Source organism: Anser anser (assembly GCF_964211835.1).
Source record: "Anser anser genome assembly, chromosome: Z".
NCBI classification, from domain to species: Eukaryota; Metazoa; Chordata; class Aves; order Anseriformes; family Anatidae; genus Anser; species Anser anser.
Genome location: NC_139723.1, coordinates 79,311,936 through 79,337,808, shown reverse-complemented (window position 1 = coordinate 79,337,808; position 25,873 = coordinate 79,311,936). Strand labels below are relative to the sequence as shown.

The 25,873-nt window shown below is 57.5% G+C and overlaps 8 protein-coding genes across 16 annotated transcripts in view; 7 read left to right on the top strand and 1 right to left on the bottom strand.

The window, feature by feature from the left end:
* The window catches only part of UBAP2 (ubiquitin associated protein 2), a 123,299-nt gene that overhangs the window by 23,167 nt on the left and 74,259 nt on the right, over positions 1–25,873 (bottom strand). The gene's annotated exons all lie outside the window — the stretch shown is intronic.
* On the top strand, positions 81–3,752 carry LOC310889990 (interferon-like). Its single transcript, XM_083818352.1, has one exon. It carries the CDS (start codon positions 1,382–1,384, stop codon positions 1,955–1,957), a length of 576 nt encoding a protein of 191 aa, XP_083674478.1. The 5' UTR covers positions 81–1,381; the 3' UTR covers positions 1,958–3,752.
* LOC310889995 (interferon-like) lies at positions 5,547–7,603 on the top strand. Its single transcript, XM_083818357.1, has one exon. It carries the CDS (start codon positions 6,380–6,382, stop codon positions 6,953–6,955), a length of 576 nt encoding a protein of 191 aa, XP_083674483.1. The 5' UTR covers positions 5,547–6,379; the 3' UTR covers positions 6,956–7,603.
* LOC310889993 (interferon-like) lies at positions 8,698–13,388 on the top strand. Its single transcript, XM_083818355.1, has one exon. It carries the CDS (start codon positions 9,133–9,135, stop codon positions 9,706–9,708), a length of 576 nt encoding a protein of 191 aa, XP_083674481.1. The 5' UTR covers positions 8,698–9,132; the 3' UTR covers positions 9,709–13,388.
* Positions 13,538–14,935, top strand: LOC310889994 (interferon). The gene has a single exon (XM_083818356.1). It carries the CDS (start codon positions 14,131–14,133, stop codon positions 14,704–14,706), a length of 576 nt encoding a protein of 191 aa, XP_083674482.1. The 5' UTR covers positions 13,538–14,130; the 3' UTR covers positions 14,707–14,935.
* On the top strand, positions 15,446–18,028 carry LOC310889998 (interferon-like). Its single transcript, XM_083818360.1, has one exon. The coding sequence runs from the start codon at positions 16,794–16,796 to the stop codon at positions 17,367–17,369; it is 576 nt and encodes a 191-aa protein (XP_083674486.1). The 5' UTR covers positions 15,446–16,793; the 3' UTR covers positions 17,370–18,028.
* LOC310889989 (interferon-like) lies at positions 18,222–23,160 on the top strand. The gene has a single exon (XM_083818351.1). The coding sequence runs from the start codon at positions 19,517–19,519 to the stop codon at positions 20,090–20,092; it is 576 nt and encodes a 191-aa protein (XP_083674477.1). The 5' UTR covers positions 18,222–19,516; the 3' UTR covers positions 20,093–23,160.
* On the top strand, positions 23,240–25,124 carry LOC310889996 (interferon). The gene has a single exon (XM_083818358.1). The coding sequence runs from the start codon at positions 24,520–24,522 to the stop codon at positions 25,093–25,095; it is 576 nt and encodes a 191-aa protein (XP_083674484.1). The 5' UTR covers positions 23,240–24,519; the 3' UTR covers positions 25,096–25,124.

Sequence of the window (25,873 nt, the reverse complement as noted above, 5' to 3'; positions counted from 1 at the left end):
ACCCCCCTCCCACAGCCATGGCACATACAGACCCCCCTCCCACAGCCATGGCACATACAGACCTGCTAGTGACCTTCCCGTAACTAGGGGGAACCTAAGAGAAAGGTGGGGAGGGACTCACTCTGTGAGGGTGGAGGGAGAGGACGCCAGATAATGGCTTTCCACTAAAAGAGGGTACATTTACGTTACACTTTCCAAAGAAATCCTTTACTATAACGCTGGTGAGGCACCGGCACACGCTGCCCAAAGAAGCTGGGAATGCCCCGTCCCTGGCAGTGCTCAAGTCCAGGCTGGATGGCGTTTTCGGCACCAGGTCTGGAGGGAGGTGCCCCAGACCATGGCAGTGGGTTGGGACCGGGTGACCTTTAAGGTCCTTTCTAACCCCAACCATCCAAAAATTCTAAGATCTCAGGAAGCCTCCTCCTTCACCTCTTCCCACGTGAGAGAAATAACAAAGGGAACAGGGCTCAGCCCATCCCAAAAACAACACCCTTGCCATACAAACAGCTGATGGGCACTATACCTTCTCTCCACGTGCCACGGCTCACAAGGAACAGAAAGCAACAACCACAAGACTTGGTGCCTGAGGCCATGCGAATGGCAACACACACCCAACTCGCAAAAAGAAAAACCCCCCTTCTTCCTTTTGCCCAAAGCAAACGCCTGTCCTACACGCTCACAGCAGCTTCAAACGCTTAAGCCTCTAGGAGCTCCTCATACAGAGACATTCAGGGACCGAGGACCTACACCCACACCCATCTCCTCTCAAACAACCACCACGAAGCAATGGGGACACCAGACACCTCCCTTAGGCTCCTTCGAAGAACATCGCTTCGCAGTCCTTGGAAAACACAAATAGAAACATCAACACATACAAGGGAAAACACACGCAACACATTAATAGTACAAAGACGACAACCTAACGCTACGGGATTGCATAGCGAAAGTGGACTTGGGCAGAAAGAGAAATTTCAATGAAGCTACGACAAAAAGATCCCCCTACAGGCCAAAATAGAAACCAGAAATAGAAAAAAGAACCACATCTGCGGCACACCTTCCGCAGCACCTTCTCCCCGCCACTTTCACATCCCCCGCCTCCCAATACCCCCTAAAAACAACAGCCAAAACACCAGCCAAGGACCTCCAGCACCCGCACCACGCTCAGGGCCACCCCAACAACGCACTTCCCCACACACCACAACCACAACCACCAAAACTGAAAACCACAGCCGGAAACTCTCACCAACCAGAAAGCGACGAAGGGAAAGAGAGATGCCGCACCGCATAAAGCCCGACACACGGCAGCACCCCGAGCACTGCCACCACCCGCACCACCACCCAGCCCCAACAGGCTCCTGCCCAGCGCGACCCAACACCCACCATGCCTGGGCCCGCAGCCCCACCACCAACAGCCATCCACAGCGCCCTGGCGCTCCTGCTCCTCCTCACGCCTCCCGCCGACGCCTTCTCCTGCAGCCCCCTGCGCCTCCACGACAGCGCCTTCCCCTGGGACAGCCTCCAGCTCCTCCGCGACATGGCTCCCAGCCCCACGCAGCCCTGCCCGCACCAACACGCGCCTTGCTCCTTCCCGGACACCCTCCTGGACACCAACGACACACAGCAAGCCGCACACGCCGCCCTCCACCTCCTCCAGCACCTCTTCGACACCCTCAGCAGCCCCAGCACCCCCGCGCACTGGCTCCACACCGCACGCCGCGACCTCCTCAACCAGCTCCAGCACCACATCCACCACCTCGAGCGCTGCTTCCCAGCCGACGCCACGCGCTTCCACAGGCGAGGGCCCCGCAACCTTCACCTCGGCATCAACAAGTACTTCGGCTGCATCCAACACTTCCTCCAGAACCACACCTACAGCCCCTGCGCCTGGGACCACGTCCGCCTCGAGGCTCACGCCTGCTTCCAGCGCATCCACCGCCTCACCCGCGCCATGCGCTAAGAGGAGCCCCACACGCGCACCTCTGCCCTCACGCCTCCCTTCGCCCACCACACTGGGACGCTGACAAGAACTGACCAGAGCCCACAGACCACCACCACCCACCACCTCCTTATTTAACTATTTATTTCAACCAAGCTTGTCGTCTATTTATTAACTATTTATGCAAAGGAAATAAAGACCTTTTGTAAGAACCTGACCAGTCCTAGAGCATCCCTCTCGCTGGCCTGAGGGCATCTGGATAATGCCCTCATCTCCAGCCTTACACTTCTGCTTAGCCCTCAAGTGCTCAGGCGCTTCCACTCAACCACCTCGGGACAACCCCACCAACCAAACTCGTCTCCATCACCCCTCTCCCGTCCCGTCCCGGGGCACCTCTGCCAACAGCCCCTCTCTCTCTCTCTCCCCACGCACACCCTCGCAGCTACCACCCCCACGCACCCAGCACCTCTCTCCTTCTCTCAGCCTCCATCAGCATGCACAGCTCGCTCTCGCTCCACTCCTCTCCTACCACCTCCACAGCTTCAGCGACCACAAACCCCTCCCTCCACCACACCGCTGATGACCTCGCCAGGCACACCGCTCCTCAGCCAACCAGCCCCTTCACAGCCCGCTGACCGCTCTCCCACCCACACGGCCCAGGATCAACGTGGCCTTCGCGCCTGACCACGCACACTGCACGCTCACGGGCATGACACACTCCCTGGTCACAGCCAACACAGCTGCACGAGAGGAATCTCCTCTTTGACTCAAGCTTCTCCTCTCAGGACAACGGTACCCTCCTACCTCACCAAGGGACACCACCCAACGTCATCTTTTTACACTGCACGGAGAAATTTAATGAAATATAACAAGGGCAAGTGTAGAGTCCTGCATCTGGGCAAGCACAACTCCAGACACCACGATGCCTTGGGGACCGTCCTGCTGGACGGCAGCAAAGGGGAAACGGACCCGGGGCTCCTGGTGGACAGCACGATGACCAGGAGCCAGCTCTGTGCGCTCGTGGCTAAGAAGGCCAATGGCATCCTGGGGTGGATTACAAGGGCTGTGGTTATTACGTTAAGACAGCCTCTCCTTCCCCTCTACTCTGCCCTGCTGAGACCGCATCTGGAATATCGTCTCCAGTTCTCAGACCCTTACTTCACTAAGGACACGGAACTGCTTGAGAGAGTCCCGCGCAGAGCCACGAGGATGAGGAAGGGAGTGGAGCATCTCCCTTACGACGAACGGCTGAGGGAGCTGGGTCTCTTTAGCTTGGAGAGCACGAGACTCAGGGGTCACCTCGATGTGTAAAGGATGAGTGTCAGGAGGACGGAGACAGGTTCTTCTCTCTGACATCTAAAGATAGGACAAGAAGCAATGCGTGCAAGCTGCAATACTCAGGTTACACCTCATGTTCTGTGTAAGTATGAGACAAAACGTGTTTCACGGTGAGGGTGAGAGAACACTGGAACAGGCTGACCACGGGAGTTGTGGAGTCCCCTTCTCTGGAGGCATTCAAAACCTGCCTGGATGCGTTCTTGTGCGACGTCATCTAAGTCTTCCTGCTCTGGCAGTGGGAACAGACTGGATGATTGGCCAAGGTCCCTTCCAATCCCTCGTATTTTGTGATTCTGTGTGATTCTACCAAAGCTTTCGTACTTCCTCTCACAGTACCCTTCTGGACAAAACGGACAGCAAACAGCTCATCAACTACACAGCACGATGGGAAAACAACCACCAGACGAGGCGGCCTCAGCGGCTTACGCTAAACGGGGTTACAGCAGGCTGGCAGCCAGTCACTAACGGCATGCCCTAGCCCACCATTTTAGGGACAGGGCTCTTTAATGCCTTCACAAAAAACTTGGATGAAGGACTCAAAGGCAGAACACGTCACTTAGCGAACACCGCTACACTCGCAAGAGGCGCGGACTCCCGCGAGGACACAGAGCCCTTGCACGGAGCCCTTGGCAAACCAGAGGGCTGGGCACTCACCAACCACCTCACGCGCACCAACAGCAAGCGCTGCACTGGGCTGCACCGGGGACGGGGCAACCCTGCCTTCACCTGCACACGGGAGGAACACAGGCCAGACAGCGGCCCCACAGAAACACATCTCAGCATTTGGGTCAACACCAAGCGCAACATGAGCCAGCAGCACGCCCTGGCAGACAAAAGGGACAGCCGTATCCTGGGCGGCCTCAGGCCCAGCGAGGGAAGGGACTGTCCCACTCTGCTCTGGGGCAGCCTCACCTCGAGCACCCCCTACGCTTCTGGGTACCACAAAACAAGGGCATAAAGCCATTGGAGAACTTCCAAAGGAGGGAAACGGAGACTGTGAAAGGTCCGGAGAGCAAGACGAGTGAGCAGTAGATGAGGTCCCTCACTTCCTGCAGCCAACAATAGAGGAGACGGAGGGGACGCCTCATGCCGGCCTACAGCTCCCTCATGAGGGAGCAGAGGGGCAGGCGCTGAGCTCTGCTCTCTGGGGACAGCGACAGGACCCCAGGGAACGCCATGGAGCTGGGACAGGGGAGGGTCACCCTGCCTCTTAGGAAAAGGTTCTTCCCAGTCAAGGTAGCTGGACACTGGAACACGCTCCACAGGGAGATGGTCACGGCACCAAACCCTCCCGGAGCTCAAGGAGTGCTTGGACAAGGCTCTCACAAATACAGTTTGGTTCTTGGCTCCTCCACCATGGACCCGGGACTTGGACTCCGTGATCCCTGAGGGTCCCTTCACACTCACAATATAACATGGTTCTACAATTCTTCTTGCCTCCTGACACCTTCACAGCCTTCTTGACAGCCTTCTTCCCACAAGGACCAACCAACGCCTACATGCCAGGACAGAGGAAAGAGCTCCTTGCCATTCTACTGCTTCACAAAGAACTAATACCAAAACAAAGGGGAAAGACAGACCAAAAACCAAACCCAATACGACCAGCAACCGGCCTTCACACAACAAAAGCACATGCTCAGAAAGGCAATTCTGAAGGGCAAAAGAAAAGCATGATAGCACTCCTCAAGGAATAAAGGGAAACCCTCACACACCCACACCACAACCGCTCTCGCGGCCTCTGCCCCACCGCTTGCACACCCTGCCTTCAACCACACCACCACTGCAGACAACCTCCCGTCAACCACAACACTCCCCTCGCAGGGAGGCACGCACAGCACCACGGCCAATGCAGTGTCCTCTCTGGAGACACGAGATGGACTTGATGAGTTAGCGCAACAACGCTAGGGAACGGTCTAGACAACAAGTCTTACGAGGGGGGCACAGGGACCCTGTGTCCCCCCCCACCCTTGTACGAAAGAGGGCTCAGGGGAGACCTTGCTGTACTTCACAAATAACTTAAGGGACGTTGCGTTGCAAGGTGGAGAACGGGGCTCTCCTCCACAGCACTAAGAGGGAAAAGGGCCTTACGGTTCACCAGCAGAGGTCTAGCTTGGAGACAAGGAGAAATTTCATGACTGAAACGGTTGGGCAGCATTGGGATAGGCTGTCCGGCAAAATGGTTGAGTCAGTATCCCTGGAGATCTTCGAGAAACGCGTACATTCAGGACGTAATGACAAGCGTTACTGCTGGGCTCTAATTCAAGATTAATGGTTCAACTAGATGATCTTAGACGTCTTCCCCAAACTCTATGATTCCATGACCCTTGGGGGTCCCTTCATTTGCAGGAAACGCTACCATAAAGTTCCTCTTCATCCAAAAACAAAACGCACACAAACCCAAGACACGGGTGATCCGACACAGGGACAAGCAGCAGACAAGCTTTGGGAAGCTCCATCCAGACAGACATTCAAAGCACAGGAAGACGAGGGACACATCTCCTCCAACGATACCTGACCACAGAACCGCAGTAGGACCGAGCAGCTCACAACACCCCTGCCTCCAGAAACACCTCTAAACCTGCCATGAACGACTGCGCTGAAAGTAAAATGCAACAGACAGGCAAAATAAGACCACAAAGAAAAAACCCAGACCCAACACTAGGGCATGACATAGGGAAAGCGGACCTAGGGAGGAAGAGCGATCTTGGGGAGTACTCAACTACTCTCCCTCAAGGCCAAAAGGGAAACACAAAGAAAAGCACATCCGCAACACAGCTGCGCCAGCACCCTCTTCCCACCACTTTCACATCCCCCACACAAACACTAAGGACAGATTACCCACCACCTCAACAAAAAACACCAGCCAAGGACCTCCAGCACCCGCACCACGCTCAGGGCCACCCCAACAACGCACTTCCCCACACACCACAACCACCAAAACTGAAAACCACAGCCGGAAACTCTCACCAACCAGAAAGCGACGAAGGGAAAGAGAGATGCCGCACCGCATAAAGCCCGACACACGGCAGCACCCCGAGCACTGCCACCACCCGCACCACCACCCAGCCCCAACAGGCTCCTGCCCAGCGCGACCCAACACCCACCATGCCTGGGCCCGCAGCCCCACCACCAACAGCCATCCACAGCGCCCTGGCGCTCCTGCTCCTCCTCACGCCTCCCGCCGACGCCTTCTCCTGCAGCCCCCTGCGCCTCCACGACAGCGCCTTCCCCTGGGACAGCCTCCAGCTCCTCCGCGACATGGCTCCCAGCCCCACACAGCCCTGCCCGCACCAACACGCGCCTTGCTCCTTCCCGGACACCCTCCTGGACACCAACGACACACAGCAAGCCGCACACGCCGCCCTCCACCTCCTCCAGCACCTCTTCGACACCCTCAGCAGCCCCAGCACCCCCGCGCACTGGCTCCACACCGCACGCCGCGACCTCCTCAACCAGCTCCAGCACCACATCCACCACCTCGAGCGCTGCTTCCCAGCCGACGCCACGCGCTTCCACAGGCGAGGGCCCCGCAACCTTCACCTCGGCATCAACAAGTACTTCGGCTGCATCCAACACTTCCTCCAGAACCACACCTACAGCCCCTGCGCCTGGGACCACGTCCGCCTCGAGGCTCACGCCTGCTTCCAGCGCATCCACCGCCTCACCCGCGCCATGCGCTAAGAGGAGCCCCACACGCGCACCTCCCTCCCTCCCGCCTCCTATTTATCTATTTATTCAACTATTTATTGAAAACAAATAAACTTCACCTTTTCTACAAACCTCCTCCAAGTGGCTCTTGTCTCACCAGTACAGAACCTCCCAAGGGGGCAGCCCACCTCCACACACAACCACCGCACCGAGCCCCACACAAGGACTCAAACACGGGGCCATCTCCCCTTCCCTCCCTCCCTCCCTCATGGCAGGCTCGGGGTGGGGTGGGAGCAGAAGGCTGCTCCAGCGTGCGGGGGCCAGCCCCAAATCCTCTTCCCCAGGGCCTCCACAACTGCTCCACGCTCAGGCAGCACCAAAGAAAAAGACGTGCCACCTCGCTCGGCGTTCAGCTGCATGCTCTGCAGATGGGGCACAGCACCCTCCTGCACACCGTGTCCCCGTGCTGCTTGCTGCATCACTCGGACCTGCGGGTCGCTCACTCAAGAGCCAGACGACAGACACAAATACTTCGTATTCTCTTCACTTCAGATACCTTTCCCGGGGCCGCAGATTTGGACAACAGCTCCCTTCCTCCTGCTCTTTGAACAACAACGACGTGCCATAGGGCAAAATGTGCAAGGTCCTGCCACGGACCTCCCTCCCACAGCCATGGCACATACAGACCCCCCTCCCACAGCCATGGCACATACAGACCCCCCTCCCACAGCCATGGCACATACAGACCCCCCTCCCACAGCCATGGCACATACAGACCCCCCTCCCACAGCCATGGCACATACAGACCCCCCTCCCACAGCCATGGCACATACAGACCCCCCTCCCACAGCCATGGCACATACAGACCCCCCTCCCACAGCCATGGCACATACAGACCTGCTAGTGACCTTCCCGTAACTAGGGGGAACCTAAGAGAAAGGTGGGGAGGGACTCACTCTGTGAGGGTGGAGGGAGAGGACGCCAGATAATGGCTTTCCACTAAAAGAGGGTACATTTACGTTACACTTTCCAAAGAAATCCTTTACTATAACGCTGGTGAGGCACCGGCACATGCTGCCCAAAGAAGCTGGGAATGCCCCGTCCCTGGCAGTGCTCAAGTCCAGGCTGGATGGCGTTTTCGGCACCAGGTCTGGAGGGAGGTGCCCCAGACCATGGCAGTGGGTTGGGACCGGGTGACCTTTAAGGTCCTTTCTAACCCCAACCATCCAAAAATTCTAAGATCTCAGGAAGCCTCCTCCTTCACCTCTTCCCACGTGAGAGAAATAACAAAGGGAACAGGGCTCAGCCCATCCCAAAAACAACACCCTTGCCATACAAACAGCTGATGGGCACTATACCTTCTCTCCACGTGCCACGGCTCACAAGGAACAGAAAGCAACAACCACAAGACTTGGTGCCTGAGGCCATGCGAATGGCAACACACACCCAACTCGCAAAAAGAAAAACCCCCCTTCTTCCTTTTGCCCAAAGCAAACGCCTGTCCTACACGCTCACAGCAGCTTCAAACGCTTAAGCCTCTAGGAGCTCCTCATACAGAGACATTCAGGGACCGAGGACCTACACCCACACCCATCTCCTCTCAAACAACCACCACGAAGCAATGGGGACACCAGACACCTCCCTTAGGCTCCTTCGAAGAACATCGCTTCGCAGTCCTTGGAAAACACAAATAGAAACATCAACACATACAAGGGAAAACACACGCAACACATTAATAGTACAAAGACGACAACCTAACGCTACAGGATTGCATAGCGAAAGTGGACTTGGGCAGAAAGAGAAATTTCAATGAAGCTACGACAAAAAGATCCCCCTACAGGCCAAAATAGAAACCAGAAATAGAAAAAAGAACCACATCTGCGGCACACCTTCCGCAGCACCTTCTCCCCGCCACTTTCACATCCCCCGCCTCCCAATACCCCCTAAAAACAACAGCCAAAACACCAGCCAAGGACCTCCAGCACCCGCACCACGCTCAGGGCCACCCCAACAACGCACTTCCCCACACACCACAACCACCAAAACTGAAAACCACAGCCGGAAACTCTCACCAACCAGAAAGCGACGAAGGGAAAGAGAGATGCCGCACCGCATAAAGCCCGACACACGGCAGCACCCCGAGCACTGCCACCACCCGCACCACCACCCAGCCCCAACAGGCTCCTGCCCAGCGCGACCCAACACCCACCATGCCTGGGCCCGCAGCCCCACCACCAACAGCCATCCACAGCGCCCTGGCGCTCCTGCTCCTCCTCACGCCTCCCGCCGACGCCTTCTCCTGCAGCCCCCTGCGCCTCCACGACAGCGCCTTCCCCTGGGACAGCCTCCAGCTCCTCCGCGACATGGCTCCCAGCCCCACGCAGCCCTGCCCGCACCAACACGCGCCTTGCTCCTTCCCGGACACCCTCCTGGACACCAACGACACACAGCAAGCCGCACACGCCGCCCTCCACCTCCTCCAGCACCTCTTCGACACCCTCAGCAGCCCCAGCACCCCCGCGCACTGGCTCCACACCGCACGCCGCGACCTCCTCAACCAGCTCCAGCACCACATCCACCACCTCGAGCGCTGCTTCCCAGCCGACGCCACGCGCTTCCACAGGCGAGGGCCCCGCAACCTTCACCTCGGCATCAACAAGTACTTCGGCTGCATCCAACACTTCCTCCAGAACCACACCTACAGCCCCTGCGCCTGGGACCACGTCCGCCTCGAGGCTCACGCCTGCTTCCAGCGCATCCACCGCCTCACCCGCGCCATGCGCTAAGAGGAGCCCCACACGCGCACCTCTGCCCTCACGCCTCCCTTCGCCCACCACACTGGGACGCTGACAAGAACTGACCAGAGCCCACAGACCACCACCACCCACCACCTCCTTATTTAACTATTTATTTCAACCAAGCTTGTCGTCTATTTATTAACTATTTATGCAAAGGAAATAAAGACCTTTTGTAAGAACCTGACCAGTCCTAGAGCATCCCTCTCGCTGGCCTGAGGGCATCTGGATAATGCCCTCATCTCCAGCCTTACACTTCTGCTTAGCCCTCAAGTGCTCAGGCGCTTCCACTCAACCACCTCGGGACAACCCCACCAACCAAACTCGTCTCCATCACCCCTCTCCCGTCCCGTCCCGGGGCACCTCTGCCAACAGCCCCTCTCTCTCTCTCTCCCCACGCACACCCTCGCAGCTACCACCCCCACGCACCCAGCACCTCTCTCCTTCTCTCAGCCTCCATCAGCATGCACAGCTCGCTCTCGCTCCACTCCTCTCCTACCACCTCCACAGCTTCAGCGACCACAAACCCCTCCCTCCACCACACCGCTGATGACCTCGCCAGGCACACCGCTCCTCAGCCAACCAGCCCCTTCACAGCCCGCTGACCGCTCTCCCACCCACACGGCCCAGGATCAACGTGGCCTTCGCGCCTGACCACGCACACTGCACGCTCACGGGCATGACACACTCCCTGGTCACAGCCAACACAGCTGCACGAGAGGAATCTCCTCTTTGACTCAAGCTTCTCCTCTCAGGACAACGGTACCCTCCTACCTCACCAAGGGACACCACCCAACGTCATCTTTTTACACTGCACGGAGAAATTTAATGAAATATAACAAGGGCAAGTGTAGAGTCCTGCATCTGGGCAAGCACAACTCCAGACACCACGATGCCTTGGGGACCGTCCTGCTGGACGGCAGCAAAGGGGAAACGGACCCGGGGCTCCTGGTGGACAGCACGATGACCAGGAGCCAGCTCTGTGCGCTCGTGGCTAAGAAGGCCAATGGCATCCTGGGGTGGATTACAAGGGCTGTGGTTATTACGTTAAGACAGCCTCTCCTTCCCCTCTACTCTGCCCTGCTGAGACCGCATCTGGAATATCGTCTCCAGTTCTCAGACCCTTACTTCACTAAGGACACGGAACTGCTTGAGAGAGTCCCGCGCAGAGCCACGAGGATGAGGAAGGGAGTGGAGCATCTCCCTTACGACGAACGGCTGAGGGAGCTGGGTCTCTTTAGCTTGGAGAGCACGAGACTCAGGGGTCACCTCGATGTGTAAAGGATGAGTGTCAGGAGGACGGAGACAGGTTCTTCTCTCTGACATCTAAAGATAGGACAAGAAGCAATGCGTGCAAGCTGCAATACTCAGGTTACACCTCATGTTCTGTGTAAGTATGAGACAAAACGTGTTTCACGGTGAGGGTGAGAGAACACTGGAACAGGCTGACCACGGGAGTTGTGGAGTCCCCTTCTCTGGAGGCATTCAAAACCTGCCTGGATGCGTTCTTGTGCGACGTCATCTAAGTCTTCCTGCTCTGGCAGTGGGAACAGACTGGATGATTGGCCAAGGTCCCTTCCAATCCCTCGTATTTTGTGATTCTGTGTGATTCTACCAAAGCTTTCGTACTTCCTCTCACAGTACCCTTCTGGACAAAACGGACAGCAAACAGCTCATCAACTACACAGCACGATGGGAAAACAACCACCAGACGAGGCGGCCTCAGCGGCTTACGCTAAACGGGGTTACAGCAGGCTGGCAGCCAGTCACTAACGGCATGCCCTAGCCCACCATTTTAGGGACAGGGCTCTTTAATGCCTTCACAAAAAACCTGGATGAAGGACTCAAAGGCAGAACACGTCACTTAGCGAACACCGCTACACTCGCAAGAGGCGCGGACTCCCGCGAGGACACAGAGCCCTTGCACGGAGCCCTTGGCAAACCAGAGGGCTGGGCACTCACCAACCACCTCACGCGCACCAACAGCAAGCGCTGCACTGGGCTGCACCGGGGACGGGGCAACCCTGCCTTCACCTGCACACGGGAGGAACACAGGCCAGACAGCGGCCCCACAGAAACACATCTCAGCATTTGGGTCAACACCAAGCGCAACATGAGCCAGCAGCACGCCCTGGCAGACAAAAGGGACAGCCGTATCCTGGGCGGCCTCAGGCCCAGCGAGGGAAGGGACTGTCCCACTCTGCTCTGGGGCAGCCTCACCTCGAGCACCCCCTACGCTTCTGGGTACCACAAAACAAGGGCATAAAGCCATTGGAGAACTTCCAAAGGAGGGAAACGGAGACTGTGAAAGGTCCGGAGAGCAAGACGAGTGAGCAGTAGATGAGGTCCCTCACTTCCTGCAGCCAACAATAGAGGAGACGGAGGGGACGCCTCATGCCGGCCTACAGCTCCCTCATGAGGGAGCAGAGGGGCAGGCGCTGAGCTCTGCTCTCTGGGGACAGCGACAGGACCCCAGGGAACGCCATGGAGCTGGGACAGGGGAGGGTCACCCTGCCTCTTAGGAAAAGGTTCTTCCCAGTCAAGGTAGCTGGACACTGGAACACGCTCCACAGGGAGATGGTCACGGCACCAAACCCTCCCGGAGCTCAAGGAGTGCTTGGACAAGGCTCTCACAAATACAGTTTGGTTCTTGGCTCCTCCACCATGGACCCGGGACTTGGACTCCGTGATCCCTGAGGGTCCCTTCACACTCACAATATAACATGGTTCTACAATTCTTCTTGCCTCCTGACACCTTCACAGCCTTCTTGACAGCCTTCTTCCCACAAGGACCAACCAACGCCTACATGCCAGGACAGAGGAAAGAGCTCCTTGCCATTCTACTGCTTCACAAAGAACTAATACCAAAACAAAGGGGAAAGACAGACCAAAAACCAAACCCAATACGACCAGCAACCGGCCTTCACACAACAAAAGCACATGCTCAGAAAGGCAATTCTGAAGGGCAAAAGAAAAGCATGATAGCACTCCTCAAGGAATAAAGGGAAACCCTCACACACCCACACCACAACCGCTCTCGCGGCCTCTGCCCCACCGCTTGCACACCCTGCCTTCAACCACACCACCACTGCAGACAACCTCCCGTCAACCACAACACTCCCCTCGCAGGGAGGCACGCACAGCACCACGGCCAATGCAGTGTCCTCTCTGGAGACACGAGATGGACTTGATGAGTTAGCGCAACAACGCTAGGGAACGGTCTAGACAACAAGTCTTACGAGGGGGGCACAGGGACCCTGTGTCCCCCCCCACCCTTGTACGAAAGAGGGCTCAGGGGAGACCTTGCTGTACTTCACAAATAACTTAAGGGACGTTGCGTTGCAAGGTGGAGAACGGGGCTCTCCTCCACAGCACTAAGAGGGAAAAGGGCCTTACGGTTCACCAGCAGAGGTCTAGCTTGGAGACAAGGAGAAATTTCATGACTGAAACGGTTGGGCAGCATTGGGATAGGCTGTCCGGCAAAATGGTTGAGTCAGTATCCCTGGAGATCTTCGAGAAACGCGTACATTCAGGACGTAATGACAAGCGTTACTGCTGGACTCTAATTCAAGATTAATGGTTCAACTAGATGATCTTAGACGTCTTCCCCAAACTCTATGATTCCATGACCCTTGGGGGTCCCTTCATTTGCAGGAAACGCTACCATAAAGTTCCTCTTCATCCAAAAACAAAACGCACACAAACCCAAGACACGGGTGATCCGACACAGGGACAAGCAGCAGACAAGCTTTGGGAAGCTCCATCCAGACAGACATTCAAAGCACAGGAAGACGAGGGACACATCTCCTCCAACGATACCTGACCACAGAACCGCAGTAGGACCGAGCAGCTCACAACACCCCTGCCTCCAGAAACACCTCTAAACCTGCCATGAACGACTGCGCTGAAAGTAAAATGCAACAGACAGGCAAAATAAGACCACAAAGAAAAAACCCAGACCCAACACTAGGGCATGACATAGGGAAAGCGGACCTAGGGAGGAAGAGCGATCTTGGGGAGTACTCAACTACTCTCCCTCAAGGCCAAAAGGGAAACACAAAGAAAAGCACATCCGCAACACAGCTGCGCCAGCACCCTCTTCCCACCACTTTCACATCCCCCACACAAACACTAAGGACAGATTACCCACCACCTCAACAAAAAACACCAGCCAAGTACCTCCAGCACCCGCACCACGCTCAGGGCCACCCCAACAACGCACTTCCCCACACACCACAACCACCAAAACTGAAAACCACAGCCGGAAACTCTCACCAACCAGAAAGCGACGAAGGGAAAGAGAGATGCCGCACCGCATAAAGCCCGACACACGGCAGCACCCCGAGCACTGCCACCACCCGCACCACCACCCAGCCCCAACAGGCTCCTGCCCAGCGCGACCCAACACCCACCATGCCTGGGCCCGCAGCCCCACCACCAACAGCCATCCACAGCGCCCTGGCGCTCCTGCTCCTCCTCACGCCTCCCGCCGACGCCTTCTCCTGCAGCCCCCTGCGCCTCCACGACAGCGCCTTCCCCTGGGACAGCCTCCAGCTCCTCCGCGACATGGCTCCCAGCCCCACACAGCCCTGCCCGCACCAACACGCGCCTTGCTCCTTCCCGGACACCCTCCTGGACACCAACGACACACAGCAAGCCGCACACGCCGCCCTCCACCTCCTCCAGCACCTCTTCGACACCCTCAGCAGCCCCAGCACCCCCGCGCACTGGCTCCACACCGCACGCCACGACCTCCTCAACCAGCTCCAGCACCACATCCACCACCTCGAGCGCTGCTTCCCAGCCGACGCCACGCGCTTCCACAGGCGAGGGCCCCGCAACCTTCACCTCGGCATCAACAAGTACTTCGGCTGCATCCAACACTTCCTCCAGAACCACACCTACAGCCCCTGCGCCTGGGACCACGTCCGCCTCGAGGCTCACGCCTGCTTCCAGCGCATCCACCGCCTCACCCGCGCCATGCGCTAAGAGGAGCCCCACACGCGCACCTCCCTCCCTCCCGCCTCCTATTTATCTATTTATTCAACTATTTATTGAAAACAAATAAACTTCACCTTTTCTACAAACCTCCTCCAAGTGGCTCTTGTCTCACCAGTACAGAACCTCCCAAGGGGGCAGCCCACCTCCACACACAACCACCGCACCGAGCCCCACACAAGGACTCAAACACGGGGCCATCTCCCCTTCCCTCCCTCCCTCCCTCATGGCAGGCTCGGGGTGGGGTGGGAGCAGAAGGCTGCTCCAGCGTGCGGGGGCCAGCCCCAAATCCTCTTCCCCAGGGCCTCCACAACTGCTCCACGCTCAGGCAGCACCAAAGAAAAAGACGTGCCACCTCGCTCGGCGTTCAGCTGCATGCTCTGCAGATGGGGCACAGCACCCTCCTGCACACCGTGTCCCCGTGCTGCTTGCTGCATCACTCGGACCTGCGGGTCGCTCACTCAAGAGCCAGACGACAGACACAAATACTTCGTATTCTCTTCACTTCAGATACCTTTCCCGGGGCCGCAGATTTGGACAACAGCTCCCTTCCTCCTGCTCTTTGAACAACAACGACGTGCCATAGGGCAAAATGTGCAAGGTCCTGCCACGGACCTCCCTCCCACAGCCATGGCACATACAGACCCCCCTCCCACAGCCATGGCACATACAGACCCCCCTCCCACAGCCATGGCACATACAGACCCCCCTCCCACAGCCATGGCACATACAGACCCCCCTCCCACAGCCATGGCACATACAGACCTGCTAGTGACCTTCCCGTAACTAGGGGGAACCTAAGAGAAAGGTGGGGAGGGACTCACTCTGTGAGGGTGGAGGGAGAGGACGCCAGATAATGGCTTTCCACTAAAAGAGGGTACATTTACGTTACACTTTCCAAAGAAATCCTTTACTATAACGCTGGTGAGGCACCGGCACACGCTGCCCAAAGAAGCTGGGAATGCCCCGTCCCTGGCAGTGCTCAAGTCCAGGCTGGATGGCGTTTTCGGCACCAGGTCTGGAGGGAGGTGCCCCAGACCATGGCAGTGGGTTGGGACCGGGTGACCTTTAAGGTCCTTTCTAACCCCAACCATCCAAAAATTCTAAGATCTCAGGAAGCCTCCTCCTTCACCTCTTCCCACGTGAGAGAAATAACAAAGGGAACAGGGCTCAGCCCATCCCAAAAACAACACCCTTGCCATACAAACAGCTGATGGGCACTATACCTTCTCTCCACGTGCCACGGCTCACAAGGAACAGAAAGCAACAACCACAAGACTTGGTGCCTGAGGCCATGCGAATGGCAACACACACCCAACTCGCAAAAAGAAAAACCCCCCTTCTTCCTTTTGCCCAAAGCAAACGCCTGTCCTACACGCTCACAGCAGCTTCAAACGCTTAAGCCTCTAGGAGCTCCTCATACAGAGACATTCAGGGACCGAGGACCTACACCCACACCCATCTCCTCTCAAACAACCACCACGAAGCAATGGGGACACCAGACACCTCCCTTAGGCTCCTTCGAAGAACATCGCTTCGCAGTCCTTGGAAAACACAAATAGAAACATCAACACATACAAGGGAAAACACACGCAACACATTAATAGTACAAAGACGACAACCTAACGCTACGGGATTGCATAGCGAAAGTGGACTTGGGCAGAAAGAGAAATTTCAATGAAGCTACGACAAAAAGATCCCCCTACAGGCCAAAATAGAAACCAGAAATAGAAAAAAGAACCACATCTGCGGCACACCTTCCGCAGCACCTTCTCCCCGCCACTTTCACATCCCCCGCCTCCCAATACCCCCTAAAAACAACAGCCAAAACACCAGCCAAGGACCTCCAGCACCCGCACCACGCTCAGGGCCACCCCAACAACGCACTTCCCCACACACCACAACCACCAAAACTGAAAACCACAGCCGGAAACTCTCACCAACCAGAAAGCGACGAAGGGAAAGAGAGATGCCGCACCGCATAAAGCCCGACACACGGCAGCACCCCGAGCACTGCCACCACCCGCACCACCACCCAGCCCCAACAGGCTCCTGCCCAGCGCGACCCAACACCCACCATGCCTGGGCCCGCAGCCCCACCACCAACAGCCATCCACAGCGCCCTGGCGCTCCTGCTCCTCCTCACGCCTCCCGCCGACGCCTTCTCCTGCAGCCCCCTGCGCCTCCACGACAGCGCCTTCCCCTGGGACAGCCTCCAGCTCCTCCGCGACATGGCTCCCAGCCCCACGCAGCCCTGCCCGCACCAACACGCGCCTTGCTCCTTCCCGGACACCCTCCTGGACACCAACGACACACAGCAAGCCGCACACGCCGCCCTCCACCTCCTCCAGCACCTCTTCGACACCCTCAGCAGCCCCAGCACCCCCGCGCACTGGCTCCACACCGCACGCCGCGACCTCCTCAACCAGCTCCAGCACCACATCCACCACCTCGAGCGCTGCTTCCCAGCCGACGCCACGCGCTTCCACAGGCGAGGGCCCCGCAACCTTCACCTCGGCATCAACAAGTACTTCGGCTGCATCCAACACTTCCTCCAGAACCACACCTACAGCCCCTGCGCCTGGGACCACGTCCGCCTCGAGGCTCACGCCTGCTTCCAGCGCATCCACCGCCTCACCCGCGCCATGCGCTAAGAGGAGCCCCACACGCGCACCTCCCTCCCTCCCGCCTCCTATTTATCTATTTATTCAACTATTTATTGAAAACAAATAAACTTCACCTTTTCTACAAACCTCCTCCAAGTGGCTCTTGTCTCACCAGTACAGAACCTCCCAAGGGGGCAGCCCACCTCCACACACAACCACCGCACCGAGCCCCACACAAGGACTCAAACACGGGGCCATCTCCCCTTCCCTCCCTCCCTCCCTCATGGCAGGCTCGGGGTGGGGTGGGAGCAGAAGGCTGCTCCAGCGTGCGGGGGCCAGCCCCAAATCCTCTTCCCCAGGGCCTCCACAACTGCTCCACGCTCAGGCAGCACCAAAGAAAAAGACGTGCCACCTCGCTCGGCGTTCAGCTGCATGCTCTGCAGATGGGGCACAGCACCCTCCTGCACACCGTGTCCCCGTGCTGCTTGCTGCATCACTCGGACCTGCGGGTCGCTCACTCAAGAGCCAGACGACAGACACAAATACTTCGTATTCTCTTCACTTCAGATACCTTTCCCGGGGCCGCAGATTTGGACAACAGCTCCCTTCCTCCTGCTCTTTGAACAACAACGACGTGCCATAGGGCAAAATGTGCAAGGTCCTGCCACGGACCTCCCTCCCACAGCCATGGCACATACAGACCCCCCTCCCACAGCCATGGCACATACAGACCCCCCTCCCACAGCCATGGCACATACAGACCCCCCTCCCACAGCCATGGCACATACAGACCCCCCTCCCACAGCCATGGCACATACAGACCCCCCTCCCACAGCCATGGCACATACAGACCCCCCTCCCACAGCCATGGCACATACAGACCTGCTAGTGACCTTCCCGTAACTAGGGGGAACCTAAGAGAAAGGTGGGGAGGGACTCACTCTGTGAGGGTGGAGGGAGAGGACGCCAGATAATGGCTTTCCACTAAAAGAGGGTACATTTACGTTACACTTTCCAAAGAAATCCTTTACTATAACGCTGGTGAGGCACCGGCACACGCTGCCCAAAGAAGCTGGGAATGCCCCGTCCCTGGCAGTGCTCAAGTCCAGGCTGGATGGCGTTTTCGGCACCAGGTCTGGAGGGAGGTGCCCCAGACCATGGCAGTGGGTTGGGACCGGGTGACCTTTAAGGTCCTTTCTAACCCCAACCATCCAAAAATTCTAAGATCTCAGGAAGCCTCCTCCTTCACCTCTTCCCACGTGAGAGAAATAACAAAGGGAACAGGGCTCAGCCCATCCCAAAAACAACACCCTTGCCATACAAACAGCTGATGGGCACTATACCTTCTCTCCACGTGCCACGGCTCACAAGGAACAGAAAGCAACAACCACAAGACTTGGTGCCTGAGGCCATGCGAATGGCAACACACACCCAACTCGCAAAAAGAAAAACCCCCCTTCTTCCTTTTGCCCAAAGCAAACGCCTGTCCTACACGCTCACAGCAGCTTCAAACGCTTAAGCCTCTAGGAGCTCCTCATACAGAGACATTCAGGGACCGAGGACCTACACCCACACCCATCTCCTCTCAAACAACCACCACGAAGCAATGGGGACACCAGACACCTCCCTTAGGCTCCTTCGAAGAACATCGCTTCGCAGTCCTTGGAAAACACAAATAGAAACATCAACACATACAAGGGAAAACACACGCAACACATTAATAGTACAAAGACGACAACCTAACGCTACGGGATTGCATAGCGAAAGTGGACTTGGGCAGAAAGAGAAATTTCAATGAAGCTACGACAAAAAGATCCCCCTACAGGCCAAAATAGAAACCAGAAATAGAAAAAAGAACCACATCTGCGGCACACCTTCCGCAGCACCTTCTCCCCGCCACTTTCACATCCCCCGCCTCCCAATACCCCCTAAAAACAACAGCCAAAACACCAGCCAAGGACCTCCAGCACCCGCACCACGCTCAGGGCCACCCCAACAACGCACTTCCCCACACACCACAACCACCAAAACTGAAAACCACAGCCGGAAACTCTCACCAACCAGAAAGCGACGAAGGGAAAGAGAGATGCCGCACCGCATAAAGCCCGACACACGGCAGCACCCCGAGCACTGCCACCACCCGCACCACCACCCAGCCCCAACAGGCTCCTGCCCAGCGCGACCCAACACCCACCATGCCTGGGCCCGCAGCCCCACCACCAACAGCCATCCACAGCGCCCTGGCGCTCCTGCTCCTCCTCACGCCTCCCGCCGACGCCTTCTCCTGCAGCCCCCTGCGCCTCCACGACAGCGCCTTCCCCTGGGACAGCCTCCAGCTCCTCCGCGACATGGCTCCCAGCCCCACGCAGCCCTGCCCGCACCAACACGCGCCTTGCTCCTTCCCGGACACCCTCCTGGACACCAACGACACACAGCAAGCCGCACACGCCGCCCTCCACCTCCTCCAGCACCTCTTCGACACCCTCAGCAGCCCCAGCACCCCCGCGCACTGGCTCCACACCGCACGCCGCGACCTCCTCAACCAGCTCCAGCACCACATCCACCACCTCGAGCGCTGCTTCCCAGCCGACGCCACGCGCTTCCACAGGCGAGGGCCCCGCAACCTTCACCTCGGCATCAACAAGTACTTCGGCTGCATCCAACACTTCCTCCAGAACCACACCTACAGCCCCTGCGCCTGGGACCACGTCCGCCTCGAGGCTCACGCCTGCTTCCAGCGCATCCACCGCCTCACCCGCGCCATGCGCTAAGAGGAGCCCCACACGCGCACCTCTGCCCTCACGCCTCCCTTCGCCCACCACACTGGGACGCTGACAAGAACTGACCAGAGCCCACAGACCACCACCACCCACCACCTCCTTATTTAACTATTTATTTCAACCAAGCTTGTCGTCTATTTATTAACTATTTATGCAAAGGAAATAAAGACCTTTTGTAAGAACCTGACCAGTCCTAGAGCATCCCTCTCGCTGGCCTGAGGGCATCTGGATAATGCCCTCATCTCCAGCCTTACACTTCTGCTTAGCCCTCAAGTGCTCAGGCGCTTCCACTCAACCACCTCGGGACAACCCCACCAACCAAACTCGTCTCCATCACCCCTCTCCCGTCCCGTCCCGGGGCACCTCTGCCAACAGCCCCTCTCTCTCTCTCTCCCCACGCACACCCTCGCAGCTACCACCCCCACGCACCCAGCACCTCTCTCCTTCTCTCAGCCTCCATCAGCATGCACAGCTCGCTCTCGCTCCACTCCTCTCCTACCACCTCCACAGCTTCAGCGACCACAAACCCCTCCCTCCACCACACCGCTGATGACCTCGCCAGGCACACCGCTCCTCAGCCAACCAGCCCCTTCACAGCCCGCTGACCGCTCTCCCACCCACACGGCCCAGGATCAACGTGGCCTTCGCGCCTGACCACGCACACTGCACGCTCACGGGCATGACACACTCCCTGGTCACAGCCAACACAGCTGCACGAGAGGAATCTCCTCTTTGACTCAAGCTTCTCCTCTCAGGACAACGGTACCCTCCTACCTCACCAAGGGACACCACCCAACGTCATCTTTTTACACTGCACGGAGAAATTTAATGAAATATAACAAGGGCAAGTGTAGAGTCCTGCATCTGGGCAAGCACAACTCCAGACACCACGATGCCTTGGGGACCGTCCTGCTGGACGGCAGCAAAGGGGAAACGGACCCGGGGCTCCTGGTGGACAGCACGATGACCAGGAGCCAGCTCTGTGCGCTCGTGGCTAAGAAGGCCAATGGCATCCTGGGGTGGATTACAAGGGCTGTGGTTATTACGTTAAGACAGCCTCTCCTTCCCCTCTACTCTGCCCTGCTGAGACCGCATCTGGAATATCGTCTCCAGTTCTCAGACCCTTACTTCACTAAGGACACGGAACTGCTTGAGAGAGTCCCGCGCAGAGCCACGAGGATGAGGAAGGGAGTGGAGCATCTCCCTTACGACGAACGGCTGAGGGAGCTGGGTCTCTTTAGCTTGGAGAGCACGAGACTCAGGGGTCACCTCGATGTGTAAAGGATGAGTGTCAGGAGGACGGAGACAGGTTCTTCTCTCTGACATCTAAAGATAGGACAAGAAGCAATGCGTGCAAGCTGCAATACTCAGGTTACACCTCATGTTCTGTGTAAGTATGAGACAAAACGTGTTTCACGGTGAGGGTGAGAGAACACTGGAACAGGCTGACCACGGGAGTTGTGGAGTCCCCTTCTCTGGAGGCATTCAAAACCTGCCTGGATGCGTTCTTGTGCGACGTCATCTAAGTCTTCCTGCTCTGGCAGTGGGAACAGACTGGATGATTGGCCAAGGTCCCTTCCAATCCCTCGTATTTTGTGATTCTGTGTGATTCTACCAAAGCTTTCGTACTTCCTCTCACAGTACCCTTCTGGACAAAACGGACAGCAAACAGCTCATCAACTACACAGCACGATGGGAAAACAACCACCAGACGAGGCGGCCTCAGCGGCTTACGCTAAACGGGGTTACAGCAGGCTGGCAGCCAGTCACTAACGGCATGCCCTAGCCCACCATTTTAGGGACAGGGCTCTTTAATGCCTTCACAAAAAACCTGGATGAAGGACTCAAAGGCAGAACACGTCACTTAGCGAACACCGCTACACTCGCAAGAGGCGCGGACTCCCGCGAGGACACAGAGCCCTTGCACGGAGCCCTTGGCAAACCAGAGGGCTGGGCACTCACCAACCACCTCACGCGCACCAACAGCAAGCGCTGCACTGGGCTGCACCGGGGACGGGGCAACCCTGCCTTCACCTGCACACGGGAGGAACACAGGCCAGACAGCGGCCCCACAGAAACACATCTCAGCATTTGGGTCAACACCAAGCGCAACATGAGCCAGCAGCACGCCCTGGCAGACAAAAGGGACAGCCGTATCCTGGGCGGCCTCAGGCCCAGCGAGGGAAGGGACTGTCCCACTCTGCTCTGGGGCAGCCTCACCTCGAGCACCCCCTACGCTTCTGGGTACCACAAAACAAGGGCATAAAGCCATTGGAGAACTTCCAAAGGAGGGAAACGGAGACTGTGAAAGGTCCGGAGAGCAAGACGAGTGAGCAGTAGATGAGGTCCCTCACTTCCTGCAGCCAACAATAGAGGAGACGGAGGGGACGCCTCATGCCGGCCTACAGCTCCCTCATGAGGGAGCAGAGGGGCAGGCGCTGAGCTCTGCTCTCTGGGGACAGCGACAGGACCCCAGGGAACGCCATGGAGCTGGGACAGGGGAGGGTCACCCTGCCTCTTAGGAAAAGGTTCTTCCCAGTCAAGGTAGCTGGACACTGGAACACGCTCCACAGGGAGATGGTCACGGCACCAAACCCTCCCGGAGCTCAAGGAGTGCTTGGACAAGGCTCTCACAAATACAGTTTGGTTCTTGGCTCCTCCACCATGGACCCGGGACTTGGACTCCGTGATCCCTGAGGGTCCCTTCACACTCACAATATAACATGGTTCTACAATTCTTCTTGCCTCCTGACACCTTCACAGCCTTCTTGACAGCCTTCGTCCCACAAGGACCAACCAACGCCTACATGCCAGGACAGAGGAAAGAGCTCCTTGCCATTCTACTGCTTCACAAAGAACTAATACCAAAACAAAGGGGAAAGACAGACCAAAAACCAAACCCAATACAACCAGCAACCGGCCTTCACACAACAAAAGCACATGCTCAGAAAGGCAATTCTGAAGGGCAAAAGAAAAGCATGATAGCACTCCTCAAGGAATAAAGGGAAACCCTCACACACCCACACCACAACCGCTCTCGCGGCCTCTGCCCCACCGCTTGCACACCCTGCCTTCAACCACACCACCACTGCAGACAACCTCCCATCAACCACAACACTCCCCTCGCAGGGAGGCACGCACAGCACCACGGCCAATGCAGTGTCCTCTCTGGAGACACGAGATGGACTTGATGAGTTAGCGCAACAACGCTAGGGAACGGTCTAGACAACAAGTCTTATGAGGGGGGCACAGGGACCCTGTGTCCCCCCCCACCCTTGTACGAAAGAGGGCTCAGGGGAGACCTTGCTGTACTTCACAAATAACTTAAGGGACGTTGCGTTGCAAGGTGGAGAACGGGGCTCTCCTCCACAGCACTAAGAGGGAAAAGGGCCTTACGGTTCGGTTCACCAGCAGAGGTCTAGCCTGGAGACGAGGAGAAATTTCATGACTGAAACGGTTGGGCAGCATTGGGATAGGCTGTCCGGCAAAATGGTTGAGTCAGTATCCCTGGAGATCTTCGAGAAACGCGTACATTCAGGACGTAATGACAAGGGTTACTGCTGGACTCTAATTCAAGATTAATGGTTCAACTAGATGATCTTAGACGTCTTCCCCAAACTCTATGATTCCATGACCCTTGGGGGTCCCTTCATTTGCAGGAAACGCTACCATAAAGTTCCTCTTCATCCAAAAACAAAACGCACACAAACCCAAGACACGGGTGATCCGACACAGGGACAAGCAGCAGACAAGCTTTGGGAAGCTCCATCCAGACAGACATTCAAAGCACAGGAAGACGAGGGACACATCTCCTCCAACGATACCTGACCACAGAACCGCAGTAGGACCGAGCAGCTCACAACACCCCTGCCTCCAGAAACACCTCTAAACCTGCCATGAACGACTGCGCTGAAAGTAAAATGCAACAGACAGGCAAAATAAGACCACAAAGAAAAAACCCAGACCCAACACTAGGGCATGACATAGGGAAAGCGGACCTAGGGAGGAAGAGCGATCTTGGGGAGTACTCAACTACTCTCCCTCAAGGCCAAAAGGGAAACACAAAGAAAAGCACATCCGCAACACAGCTGCGCCAGCACCCTCTTCCCACCACTTTCACATCCCCCACACAAACACTAAGGACAGATTACCCACCACCTCAACAAAAAACACCAGCCAAGGACCTCCAGCACCCGCACCACGCTCAGGGCCACCCCAACAACGCACTTCCCCACACACCACAACCACCAAAACTGAAAACCACAGCCGGAAACTCTCACCAACCAGAAAGCGACGAAGGGAAAGAGAGATGCCGCACCGCATAAAGCCCGACACACGGCAGCACCCCGAGCACTGCCACCACCCGCACCACCACCCAGCCCCAACAGGCTCCTGCCCAGCGCGACCCAACACCCACCATGCCTGGGCCCGCAGCCCCACCACCAACAGCCATCCACAGCGCCCTGGCGCTCCTGCTCCTCCTCACGCCTCCCGCCGACGCCTTCTCCTGCAGCCCCCTGCGCCTCCACGACAGCGCCTTCCCCTGGGACAGCCTCCAGCTCCTCCGCGACATGGCTCCCAGCCCCACGCAGCCCTGCCCGCACCAACACGCGCCTTGCTCCTTCCCGGACACCCTCCTGGACACCAATGACACACAGCAAGCCGCACACGCCGCCCTCCACCTCCTCCAGCACCTCTTCGACACCCTCAGCAGCCCCAGCACCCCCGCGCACTGGCTCCACACCGCACGCCACGACCTCCTCAACCAGCTCCAGCACCACATCCACCACCTCGAGCGCTGCTTCCCAGCCGACGCCACGCGTTTCCACAGGCGAGGGCCCCGCAACCTTCACCTCGGCATCAACAAGTACTTCGGCTGCATCCAACACTTCCTCCAGAACCACACCTACAGCCCCTGCGCCTGGGACCACGTCCGCCTCGAGGCTCACGCCTGCTTCCAGCGCATCCACCGCCTCACCCGCGCCATGCGCTAAGAGGAGCCCCACACGCGCACCTCCCTCCCTCCCGCCTCCTATTTATCTATTTATTCAACTATTTATTGAAAGCAAATAAACTTCACCTTTTCTACAAACCTCCTCCAAGTGGCTCTTGTCTCACCAGTACAGAACCTCCCAAGGGGGCAGCCCACCTCCACACACAACCACCACACCGAGCCCCACACAAGGACTCAAACACGGGGCCATCTCCCCTTCCCTCCCTCACTCATGGCAGCTCGGGCTGGCACGGGGTGGGGTGGGAGCAGAAGGCTGCTCCAGCGTGTGGGGGCCAGCCCCAAATCCTCTTCCCCAGGGCCTCCACAACTGCTCCACGCTCAGGCAGCACCAAAGAAAAAGACGTGCCACCTCGCTCGGCGTTCAGCTGCATGCTCTGCAGATGGGGCACAGCACCCTCCTGCACACCGTGTCCCCGTGCTGCTTGCTGCATCACTCGGACCTGCGGGTCGCTCACTCAAGAGCCAGACGACAGACACAAATACTTCGTATTCTCTTCACTTCAGATACCTTTCCCGGGGCCGCAGATTTGGACAACAGCTCCCTTCCTCCTGCTCTTTGAACAACAACGACGTGCCATAGGGCAAAATGTGCAAGGTCCTGCCACGGACCTCCCTCCCACAGCCATGGCACATACAGACCCCCCTCCCACAGCCATGGCACATACAGACCCCCCTCCCACAGCCATGGCACATACAGACCCCCCTCCCACAGCCATGGCACATACAGACCCCCCTCCCACAGCCATGGCACATACAGA

What these genes read in the sequence shown, in the direction of transcription:
- LOC310889990 (XM_083818352.1), top strand. Translation starts at nt 1,382, where the DNA reads ATGCCTGGGCCCGCAGCCCCACCACCAACAGCCATCCACAGCGCCCTG.
- LOC310889995 (XM_083818357.1), top strand. Translation starts at nt 6,380, where the DNA reads ATGCCTGGGCCCGCAGCCCCACCACCAACAGCCATCCACAGCGCCCTG.
- LOC310889993 (XM_083818355.1), top strand. Translation starts at nt 9,133, where the DNA reads ATGCCTGGGCCCGCAGCCCCACCACCAACAGCCATCCACAGCGCCCTG.
- LOC310889994 (XM_083818356.1), top strand. Translation starts at nt 14,131, where the DNA reads ATGCCTGGGCCCGCAGCCCCACCACCAACAGCCATCCACAGCGCCCTG.
- LOC310889998 (XM_083818360.1), top strand. Translation starts at nt 16,794, where the DNA reads ATGCCTGGGCCCGCAGCCCCACCACCAACAGCCATCCACAGCGCCCTG.
- LOC310889989 (XM_083818351.1), top strand. Translation starts at nt 19,517, where the DNA reads ATGCCTGGGCCCGCAGCCCCACCACCAACAGCCATCCACAGCGCCCTG.
- LOC310889996 (XM_083818358.1), top strand. Translation starts at nt 24,520, where the DNA reads ATGCCTGGGCCCGCAGCCCCACCACCAACAGCCATCCACAGCGCCCTG.